This window comes from Haliotis cracherodii, unplaced genomic scaffold (genome assembly GCF_022045235.1).
Source record: "Haliotis cracherodii isolate W230 unplaced genomic scaffold, xgHalCrac1.p SCAF_15, whole genome shotgun sequence".
Taxonomy (NCBI): Eukaryota; Metazoa; Mollusca; class Gastropoda; order Lepetellida; family Haliotidae; genus Haliotis; species Haliotis cracherodii.
Window position 1 is genome coordinate 24,938,817 of NW_027266270.1, and position 12,359 is coordinate 24,951,175.

Genomic DNA, 12,359 nt, shown 5'->3' on the forward strand with positions numbered 1-12,359 from the left:
TTCTCCCGTGTGTCCTCCACAGCCCCACGAGTCGTTACATATCTCTCCCGTGTGTCCTCCACAGCCCCATGAGACTTGACATTCCTCCCCGTGTGTCCTCCACAGCCCCATGAGGCGTGACATTCCTCCCCGTGTGTCGTCCACATCCACACGAGGCGTGACATTCCTCCCCGTGTGTCGTCCACAGCCCCATGAGGCGTTACATATCTCTCCCGTGCGTCCTCCACAGCCCCACGAGGCGTGACATTCCTCCCCGTGTGTCCTCCACAGCCCCATGAGGCGTGACATTCTTCTCCCGTGTGTCCACCACAGCCCCACGAGGCGTGACATTCTTCTCCCGTGTGTCCTCCACAGCCCCACGAGTCGTTACATATCTCTCCCGTGTGTCCTCCACAGCCCCATGAGACTTGACATTCCTCCCCGTGTGTCCTCCACAGCCCCATGAGGCGTGACATTCTTCTCCCGTGTGTCCTCCACAGCCCCACGAGTCGTTACATATCTCTCCCGTGTGTCCTCCACAGCCCCATGAGACTTGACATTCCTCCCCGTGTGTCCTCCACAGCCCCATGAGGCGTGACATTCCTCCCCGTGTGTCGTCCACATCCACACGAGGCGTGACATTCCTCTCTCGTGTGTCCTCCACAGCCCAAAGAGGCATTACACATCTCTCCCGTGCGTCCACCACAGCCCCACGAGGCGTGACATTCCTCTCCCGTGTGTCCTCCACAGCCCCATGAGGAGTTACATTCCTCCCCGTGTGTCCTCCACAGCCCCACGAGGCGTTACATATCTCCCCCGTGTGTCCTTCACAGCCCCACGAGGCGTGATATTCCTCTCCCGTGTGTCCTCCACAGCCCCATTAAGGAGTGACATTCCTCCCCATGTGTCCTCCACAGCCCCATGAGAAGTGACATTACTCCCCCGTGTGTCCTCCACAGCCCCATGAGGCGTGATATTCCTCTCCCGTGTGTCCTCCACAGCCCCATGATGAGTGACATTCCTCCCCCATGTGTCCTCCACAGACCCAAGAGGAGTGACATTACTCTCCCGTGTGTCCACCACAGCCCCATGAGGCGTGATATTCCTCTCCCGTGTGTCCTCCACAGCCCCATTAAGGAGTGACATTCCTCCCCCATGTGTCCTCCACAGCCCCACGAGGCGTTACATATCTCCCCCGTGTGTCCTTCACAGCCCCATGAGGCGTGATATTCCTCTCCCGTGTGTCCTCCACAGCCCCATTAAGGAGTGACATTCCTCCCCCGTGTGTCCTCCACAGCCCCATGAGAAGTGACATTACTCCCCATGTGTCCTCCACAGCCCCATGAGGCGTGATATTCCTCTCCCATGTGTCCTCCACAGCCCCATTAAGGAGTGACATTCCTCCCCCATGTGTCCTCCACAGCCCCATGAGAAGTGACATTCCTCCCCCATGTGTCCTCCACAGCCCCATGAGGAGAGACATTCCCACCCGTGTGTCCTCCACAGCCCCATTAGGCTTGACATTCCTCTCCCGTGTGTTATCCACAGCCCCATGAGGAGAGACATTCCTCCCCGTGTGTTATCCACAGTCCCATGAGGAGTGACATTCCTCCCCGTGTGTCCTCCACAGCCCCATTAGGCTTGACATTCCTCTCCCGTGTGTCCTCCACAGCCCCATGAGGCTTGACATTCCTCTCCCGTGTGTCCTCCACAGCCCCATGAGAAGTGACATACCTCCCCCATGTGTCCTCCACAGCCCCATGAGACTTGACATTCCTCTCCCGTGTGTCCTCCACAGCCCCACGAGGCGTGACATTCCTCCCCGTGTGTCCTCCACAGCCCCATGAGGCGTGACATTCCTCTCCCGTGTGTCCTCCACAGCCCCATGAGAAGTGACATTCCTCCCCCATGTGTCCTCCACAGCCCCATGAGAAGTGACATTCCTCCCCCGTGTGTCCTCCACAGCCCCATGAGACTTGACATTCCTCTCCAGTGTGTCCTCCACAGCCCCACGAGGCGTGACATTCCTCCCCGTGTGTCCTCCACAGCCCCATGAGGCGTAACATTCCTCTCCCGTGTGTCGTTCACAGCCACACGAAGCGTGACATTCCTCTCCCGTGTGTCGTCCACAGCCCCACGAGGCGTTACATATCTCTCCCGTGTGTCCTCCACAGCCCAACGAGGCGTGACATTCCTCTCTCGTGTGTCGTCCACAGCCCAAAGAGGCGTTACATATCTCTCCCGTGTGTCCACCACAGCCCCACGAGGCGTGACATTCCTCTCCCGTGTGTCCTCCACAGCCCCATGAGGAGTTACATTCCTCCCCGTGTGTCCTCCACAGCCCCACGAGGCGTTACATATCTCTCCCGTGTGTCCTGCACAGCCCCATGAGGCGTGACATTCCTCCCCGTGTGTCTACATCAACTCCATGAGGCGTGACATTCCTCCACCGTGTGTCCTCCACAGCCCTATGAGGAGTGACATTCCTCCCCGTGTGTTTACCACAGCCCCATGAGGCGTTCTACATTGACTTGTAAAAGGGGGGGTCCAGAGGACCCCAAAAAATTATTTTAAGAGCCGTCCCATGCAGTGAGTCCAGTAAAGTAGTGAAATGGTGTAGTCTTTTTTACAGTTAGATAATTGTCAAATGGCATCACCCCTCAACAACCTATGCCTCGTACGAGGTGATTTTGTGGGTCAGTGGACTCGGCGACGTTGCTCATATTATCAATCTCGGGTTTGCTTGTCCAAATGTCATTATTTACATGCCATGAAAACGCTTCACGACTGTGGCGTTGAACATTAATCGCTCACTCATAATTATGTAATAATGGAGTTTGATACAAATAGGTCATTCCGTACAGTTTGTTTCATATACATCAGTTAGTCACGTGGTTTTGTGAAACAGTTTCAGCTTATAGAAGATAAATGTTTTAAGAAAATAGCATTATATTTTATCACATCAGTCATATCTCAATTGAGAAGATGTATCATCTATTGCCTCTCTTTATGCTTAATACACAATTCAAGAAGACAGGTTCTTCTAACATGTTGATAACCATCGCAAATCAACAAAACCTGAAATTCATCTTCGATATGACACTACAACATTTTGTGCACACTCCATTAACAACATCGATATCCTTAGACCAACGAACTACTTTTGGATAGTACTTCAGAATTATGCAAGGAAATTTGAGTGTGACGTTAAAAAAAACAAGCAAACAAACAAACATATTGTAAACCGAATCATGATGATCACGATACGTAACCAGGAAGTGAATTCGGACTGACTGATATAGGAGATTTAACGTGCGCTTTCCGACTGTAGCGTATTTCGCACTCGGAGCAAAACAGGGAAATAAATAAAAGATGAACCTGTGTTTTTAACCCTGCATCACAAATGCAGAGATAAAAGGTGTGCTCGTCATGCTCTGCTCTTCAAACTGAACGGTCTTATATATATAAACACACACAGGGAACGCTAGTTTCGATTTGAATGCTGTACGCCCATATAAACATTCCCTCCCCACTCCACAGTCGGTGCATGTCAATGTGCAATGGCTATAGTTATTCTGTTTCTCGAAGTAATAGCAGGTGAGTTGACATTATTTTGTTTGTTTCTTATTTGTAATTTAACGTCGCACTCGGCAATATTTCATCTGTATGACGGCGAGTTGACATTATTGATACCAGCATGGATTCCGGGGAAGAAACTAGATCCCCAGCAACTGCCTGACGTAAGTGGCGACTCAATAGGTCGTGTGGTCAGACTCGGTGACTTGGTTGTTTGAACGTCATCACATCCTAGCTGCGTGGATCGTTGCTCATGTCAATCATTGGATTGTCTGTCTTAACTCGTTTATTTAAAGAATGCCGTCATAAAAAAAATCATTGAACGGCGACTATGCTTGTCGTAAGAGACGACTACCGGGATCGGGTGGTCAGGCTCGCTGACTTGGATGATGCATGTCATCGATCCCAATTGCGTGGATCGATGCTCACGATGTCAATCACTGGATTGTCTGGTCCAGACTCGATTTTTTTTCAAACCGCCGTCATACAGTTCGAATATTGCTGAGTGCGGCGTTAAACAACAAACAACAACTATATCTGTTTAAGGTCTTGAAGGCCAGAAACATTCACTTACCGAAGGCATCTGGATATGAATATTTGTGAATATGTGAAGTGGACATCGAAACGTTGGTTCTACTCGTAAACAATATCTTCCGTGTAAATGCTATTACACTACTTACTGGGGTTTCCGGATAGAATAAGTTACAAATACCCCACGCTCGTTGGAAGAGGTGAGGTGAGGTGAAATTGGGTTTAACGTCGCGTCCAAGATTGTTGCACTTACATAGCGACGTGCATGTACGTGTGTGTGTTTGTGTGGCTGCTTGTACTAGTCCGGACTGATGCCGATTTATAGTGCTGGCCCACGGAGATACCATGCCGCAGTTTAACATGAATACCCCACTCAGACACAGTATACTGACTCCGAGCCGACCAGTCCTTGTTTTAGCCCCCTAATGCCGAGCGCCAGACAGGGTAACAACAAGTACCATCTTTTAACGTCTTTTGGTATGACGGGGTCGGGGATCGAACCCCGGACCTTCCGCTCTCTGGGCGGACGCTCTACCACTAGACCACAGATGCGGTCTCGTTGTAAGAGGAGACTGAAAGGGATAGGGTAGCCAAGCTCGATGATTTGGCTGATTGTGCGTCATCGTTCTCATAGATTCAGTGGTCTGCCTACACATTATATACAAGCCGATTTAGTACTGCTGTAATAGTGCTGAGGACAATACCCATTGACTTTCTTTAAACTATATTTGGGAGATATCCTAATCCCTACTACACTCTTCAAAACAAGAAACGCACAGGTAGTACGTAGTTCAGGCGTGACATTCCTCCCCGTGTGTCGTCCACAGCCCCATGAGGCGTTACATATCTCTCCCGTGCGTCCTCCACAGCCCCACGAGGCGTGACATTCCTCCCCGTGTGTCCTCCACAGCCCCATGAGGCGTTACATATCTCTCCCGTGCGTCCTCCACAGCCCCACGAGGCGTGACATTCCTCCCCGTGTGTCCTCCACAGCCCCACGAGTCGTTACATATCTCTCCCGTGTGTCCTCCACAGCCCCATGAGACTTGACATTCCTCCCTGTGTGTCCTCCACAGCCCCATGAGGCGTGACATTCTTCTCCCGTGTGTCCACCACAGCCCCACGAGGCGTGACATTCTTCTCCCGTGTGTCCTCCACAGCCCCACGAGTCGTTACATATCTCTCCCGTGTGTCCTCCACAGCCCCATGAGACTTGACATTCCTCCCCGTGTGTCCTCCACAGCCCCATGAGGTGTGACATTCTTCTCCCGTGTGTCCTCCACAGCCCCACGAGTCGTTACATATCTCTCCCGTGTGTCCTCCACAGCCCCATGAGACTTGACATTCCTCCCCGTGTGTCCTCCACAGCCCCATGAGGCGTGACATTCCTCCCCGTGTGTCGTCCACATCCACACGAGGCGTGACATTCCTCTCTCGTGTGTCCTCCACAGCCCAAAGAGGCATTACACATCTCTCCCGTGCGTCCACCACAGCCCCACGAGGCGTGACATTCCTCTCCCGTGTGTCCTCCACAGCCCCATGAGGAGTTACATTCCTCCCCGTGTGTCCTCCACAGCCCCACGAGGCGTTACATATCTCCCCCGTGTGTCCTTCACAGCCCCACGAGGCGTGATATTCCTCTCCCGTGTGTCCTCCACAGCCCCATTAAGGAGTGACATTCCTCCCCATGTGTCCTCCACAGCCCCATGAGAAGTGACATTACTCCCCCGTGTGTCCTCCACAGCCCCATGAGGCGTGATATTCCTCTCCCGTGTGTCCTCCACAGCCCCATGATGAGTGACATTCCTCCCCCATGTGTCCTCCACAGACCCAAGAGGAGTGACATTACTCTCCCGTGTGTCCACCACAGCCCCATGAGGCGTGATATTCCTCTCCCGTGTGTCCTCCACAGCCCCATTAAGGAGTGACATTCCTCCCCCATGTGTCCTCCACAGCCCCATGAGGCGTTACATATCTCCCCCGTGTGTCCTTCACAGCCCCATGAGGCGTGATATTCCTCTCCCGTGTGTCCTCCACAGCCCCATTAAGGAGTGACATTCCTCCCCCGTGTGTCCTCCACAGCCCCATGAGAAGTGACATTACTCCCCATGTGTCCTCCACAGCCCCATGAGGCGTGATATTCCTCTCCCATGTGTCCTCCACAGCCCCATTAAGGAGTGACATTCCTCCCCCATGTGTCCTCCACAGCCCCATGAGGAGAGACATTCCCACCCGTGTGTCCTCCACAGCCCCATTAGGCTTGACATTCCTCTCCCGTGTGTTATCCACAGCCCCATGAGGAGAGACATTCCTCCCTGTGTGTTATCCACAGTCCCATGAGGAGTGACATTCCTCCCCGTGTGTCCTCCACAGCCCCATTAGGCTTGACATTCCTCTCCCGTGTGTCCTCCACAGCCCCATGAGGCTTGACATTCCTCCCCGTGTGTTATCCACAGTCCCATGAGGAGTGACATTCCTCCCCCGTGTGTCCTCCACAGCCCCATGAGAAGTGACATACCTCCCCCATGTGTCCTCCACAGCCCCATGAGACTTGACATTCCTCTCCCGTGTGTCCTCCACAGCCCCACGAGGCGTGACATTCCTCCCCGTGTGTCCTCCACAGCCCCATGAGGCGTGACATTCCTCTCCCGTGTGTCCTCCACAGCCCCATGAGAAGTGACATTCCTCCCCCATGTGTCCTCCACAGCCCCATGAGAAGTGACATTCCTCCCCCGTGTGTCCTCCACAGCCCCATGAGACTTGACATTCCTCTCCAGTGTGTCCTCCACAGCCCCACGAGGCGTGACATTCCTCCCCGTGTGTCCTCCACAGCCCCATGAGGCGTAACATTCCTCTCCCGTGTGTCGTTCACAGCCACACGAGGCGTGACATTCATCTCCCGTGTGTCGTCCACAGCCCCACGAGGCGTTACATATCTCTCCCGTGTGTCCTCCACAGCCCAACGAGGCGTGACATTCCTCTCTCGTGTGTCGTCCACAGCCCAAAGAGGCGTTACATATCTCTCCCGTGTGTCCACCACAGCCCCACGAGGCGTGACATTCCTCTCCCGTGTGTCCTCCACAGCCCCATGAGGAGTTACATTCCTCCCCGTGTGTCCTCCACAGCCCCACGAGGCGTTACATATCTCTCCCGTGTGTCCTTCACAGCCCCATGAGGCGTGACATTCCTCCCCGTGTGTCTACATCAACTCCATGAGGCGTGACATTCCTCCACCGTGTGTCCTCCACAGCCCTATGAGGAGTGACATTCCTCCCCGTGTGTTTACCACAGCCCCATGAGGCGTTCTACATTGACTTGTAAAAGGGGGGGGTCCAGAGGACCCCAAAAAATTATTTTAAGAGCCGTCCCATGCAGTGAGTCCAGTAAAGTAGTGAAATGGTGTAGTCTTTTTTACAGTTAGATAATTGTCAAATGGCATCACCCCTCAACAACCTATGCCTCGTACGAGGTGATTTTGTGGGTCAGTGGACTCGGCGACGTTGCTCATATTATCAATCTCGGGTTTGCTTGTCCAAATGTCATTATTTACATGCCATGAAAACGCTTCACGACTGTGGCGTTGAACATTAATCGCTCACTCATAATTATGTAATAATGGAGTTTGATACAAATAGGTCATTCCGTACAGTTTGTTTCATATACATCAGTTAGTCACGTGGTTTTGTGAAACAGTTTCAGCTTATAGAAGATAAATGTTTTAAGAAAATAGCATTATATTTTATCACATCAGTCATATCTCAATTGAGAAGATGTATCATCTATTGCCTCTCTTTATGCTTAATACACAATTCAAGAAGACAGGTTCTTCTAACATGTTGATAACCATCGCAAATCAACAAAACCTGAAATTCATCTTCGATATGACACTACAACATTTTGTGCACACTCCATTAACAACATCGATATCCTTAGACCAACGAACTACTTTTGGATAGTACTTCAGAATTATGCAAGGAAATTTGAGTGTGACGTTAAAAAAAACAAGCAAACAAACAAACATATTGTAAACCGAATCATGATGATCACGATACGTAACCAGGAAGTGAATTCGGACTGACTGATATAGGAGATTTAACGTGCGCTTTCCGACTGTAGCGTATTTCGCACTCGGAGCAAAACAGGGAAATAAATAAAAGATGAACCTGTGTATTTAACCCTGCATCACAAATGCAGAGATAAAAGGTGTGCTCGTCATGCTCTGCTCTTCAAACTGAACGGTCTTATATATATAAACACACACAGGGAACGCTAGTTTCGATTTGAATGCTGTACGCCCATATAAACATTCCCTCCCCACTCCACAGTCGGTGCATGTCAATGTGCAATGGCTATAGTTATTCTGTTTCTCGAAGTAATAGCAGGTGAGTTGACATTATTTTGTTTGTTTCTTATTTGTAATTTAACGTCGCACTCGGCAATATTTCATCTGTATGACGGCGAGTTGACATTATTGATACCAGCATGGATTCCGGGGAAGAAACTAGATCCCCAGCAACTGCCTGACGTAAGTGGCGACTCAATAGGTCGTGTGGTCAGACTCGGTGACTTGGTTGTTTGAACGTCATCGCATCCTAGCTGCGTGGATCGTTGCTCATGTCAATCATTGGATTGTCTGACCAGACTCGTTTATTTAAAGAATGCCGTCATAAAAAAAATCATTGAACGGCGAATATGCTTGTCGTAAGAGACGACTACCGGGATCGGGTGGTCAGGCTCGCTGACTTGGATGATGCATGTCATCGATCCCAATTGCGTGGATCGATGCTCACGATGTCAATCACTGGATTGTCTGGTCCAGACTCGATTTTTTTTCCAAACCGCCGTCATACAGTTCGAATATTGCTGAGTGCGGCGTTAAACAACAAACAACAACTATATCTGTTTAAGGTCTTGAAGGCCAGAAACATTCACTTACCGAAGGCATCTGGATATGAATATTTGTGAATATGTGAAGTGGACATCGAAACGTTGGTTCTACTCGTAAACAATATCTTCCGTGTAAATGCTATTACACTACTTACTGGGGTTTCCGGATAGAATAAGTTACAAATACCCCACGCTCGTTGGAAGAGGTGAGGTGAGGTGAAATTGGGTTTAACGTCGCGTCCAAGATTATTGCACTTACATAGCGACGTGCATGTACGTGTGTGTGTTTGTGTGGCTGCTTGTACTAGTCCGGACTGATGCCGATTTATAGTGCTGGCCCACGGAGATACCATGCCGCAGTTTAACATGAATACCCCACTCAGACACAGTATACTGACTCCGAGCCGACCAGTCCTTGTTTTAGCCCCCTAATGCCGAGCGCCAGACAGGGTAACAACAAGTACCATCTTTTAACGTCTTTTGGTATGACGGGGTCGGGGATCGAACCCCGGACCTTCCGCTCTCTGGGCGGACGCTCTACCACTAGACCACAGATGCGGTCTCGTTGTAAGAGGAGACAGAAAGGGATAGGGTAGCCAAGCTCGATGATTTGGCTGATTGTGCGTCATCGTTCTCATAGATTCAGTGGTCTGCCTACACATTATATACAAGCCGATTTAGTACTGCTGTAATAGTGCTGAGGACAATACCCATTGACTTTCTTTAAACTATATTTGGGAGATATCCTAATCCCTACTACACTCTTCAAAACAAGAAACGCACAGGTAGTACGTAGTTCATTGAACAAGATTACACAAAAATCCGGTATATAAATTGGATATATGTTATTGGAAATAAGTTGTTGGTGGTCTGATATTCGACAAAAACGCAGCCATTGTCGAGTTGCAATGTCTTAAACGGCTTTGTTTTCACACTTGTTCAAAAATGTCATGGAGGGAAACAGTAAAGCCAAATGCACGTGCAAGTTATGGCATTCGTAACTCGTGGTAGTGGCTATAAAAAGGCAAGCATAAGCCAATAATTTGTCATTCAACTGCCAACATTTTTCAAGTTCGAAAATGCCGAAACTCAGCGCTGCCGATCGGAACATCCCCATAGGACGTACGCAAAGAGGGGAATCGCAGTCTTCTGTTGCACGCCACTTCAACGTCCACCACAGCACTGTTTGCCGCCTTTGGGACCGATACACACAGTTCAATTCCACTGTAGACCGTCCGAGCACCGGCCGACCAAGAGTTACCAGCCCTGCACAGGATCGCTACATTCAACTGTTCCACCTACACCATTGCAATGCCACGGCTACGGAGACTGCAGGATGCATCCCTGGTTTGAGGAGGATATCGGACAAGACTGTCAGAAACCATCTTCGCGAGGCTCGAATCCGACCCAGAAGACCAGTTATCGTCCCTGTTTTGCAGATCCAGATCCATCGACAGCGACGCTTGCGTTGGTGCCATACCTGACAGCCTTGGCAATTTGAGAAACTGGAGACGAGTATGGTTTAGCGATGAATCACGATTTCTTCTTCACCGGCGAGACAACGTGTTTATCGTCGTCGAAATGAGCGTTTTGCCCCACATTATGTACGTGAATTCGACAATTTCGGTGGCGGTAGTGTCATGGTGTAGGGGGCCATATCCTACATCACTAGATCTGACATGGTTGTGGTTCAGGGAAATTTGACAGCAAATCGCTACATGAATCAAATTCTTCAACCTCACCTTCTTCCAATCATTGACCGCGAGAGGGAGCTGTTTCAACAGGACAAGGCTCCACCGCACACAGTTCGTGTCACGGTTAACTTCATAATGCCAACATCAACGTCTTGCCCTGGCCGTCGAGATCTCCAGATCTCAACCCAATCGAACACCTCTGAGATAAACTCGATCGCGCCGCAGACACTCCCACAACTGGCCAACGCCTTACAATCAGAATGGCGCAGAATTCCGCAGGACAGAAATCGTATCCAGTCAGTGCCGAGGAGACGCAGAGCCGTGATTGCTGCCCGGGTCGCGTCAAACGAAATACTGAGTTCAGCGCAATCTTGTGGCCTTATGTGACATGACAAGGAACAGTTTTCAATGCCTTTGTATAACGACAACATCGAGCTCCAAAATGTCATCTTTGTATCTAATTTTCAATTACATATATCGACTTTATTATACACATAATTTTACTAAACATCTACCTGTGCGTTTCTTTTTTTGAAGAGGGCATAAAGTACACCGTAACATATTTTCTTCAGGTGTTCTAAATGAGGATGCTCGTCACTGAATTTCAATGAAAATATTACTAAAATGACGTGTCACAGGTCTCTTTCCCATGATGAGTGTTCATAAAAGGCTCGTCACACCACGGCAAACCCATTCATTTCTATGGTTTGATAACATGTCCTTTGAGTCATACGCCCATATGAAGTATTGGGCGATTATTTACACACCGTTGCCAATGTATGTCACGTTGTTGAGCTGAGTTTTTTTTATCAGTTGTCAAACGCTTATACACACACTCACCTGACTTTTTTCACGTCAATTTCAGTGCTCTCGGTGGGAGCTGAAGGGGCGTCGTGTGACGAGTGCTGGGCGACTTACAATGCTGCCACCAAAACATGCACGTAAGAAAAAAACCGTCATCGTGTACTAGTCATCATACAACTAAACTACTTTTGACAAAACAAATTGGAAAGAACCAAATGGTTAGTGGAAAAGTCGTGTTTATGACATAGGAGGAAACGTACTAAGGATGCTTATTGAGATGGTTGTATCTCTTGGGTTTTGAGAAAAGGGACAAATTGATATGCGCGTGTGCCAATTGTAACTTATTTAAGGAACAAATTATATCCTTTTTTTAAACAGACAAAAGGCAGTTTTCTAGCATTTCCAACAGTACTTTACATGTTCTGTACAGAATGACTGTTCACAATACCGATGAATTCTGGCAGATAACTAAGTGAAGATGATTGACTGTTGACATTACTCTGTAAAAAGGCTTTGACCGGTTATACCATACCGTTTATGATTCACGTTTGGTCATGCAGGTGGGGGCCTACAGATAACTGTGTAGATAATGATTCACATTTGGTCATGCAGGTGGGTACCTACAGATAACTGTGTAGATAATGATTCACATTTGGTCATGCAGGTGGGTACCTACAGATAACTATGTAGATAATGATTCACATTTGGCCATGCAGGTGGGGACCTACAGATAACTGTGTAGATAATGATTCACATTTGGCCATGCAGGTGGGTACCTACAGATAACTATGTAGGTAATGATTCACATTTGACCATGCAGGTGGGTACCTTCAGATAACTATTTAGATAATGATTGACTGTCGACCATGCGGTTGAGTACCTACAGAT

General features: G+C 49.2%; 1 protein-coding gene across 1 annotated transcript in view; it reads left to right on the plus strand.

Annotated features, from left to right (window-relative positions):
• The first annotated feature begins 8,431 nt into the window (after positions 1 to 8,431).
• Positions 8,432 to 12,359, plus strand: part of LOC139461603 (uncharacterized) — an 87,908-nt gene continuing 83,980 nt past the window's right edge. The window contains exons 1-2 of the mRNA XM_071243077.1: positions 8,432 to 8,468; positions 11,533 to 11,608. Of these exons, the coding sequence (XP_071099178.1) occupies positions 8,432 to 8,468; positions 11,533 to 11,608 (113 nt within the window). The remainder of the gene's footprint in view (positions 8,469 to 11,532; positions 11,609 to 12,359) is intronic.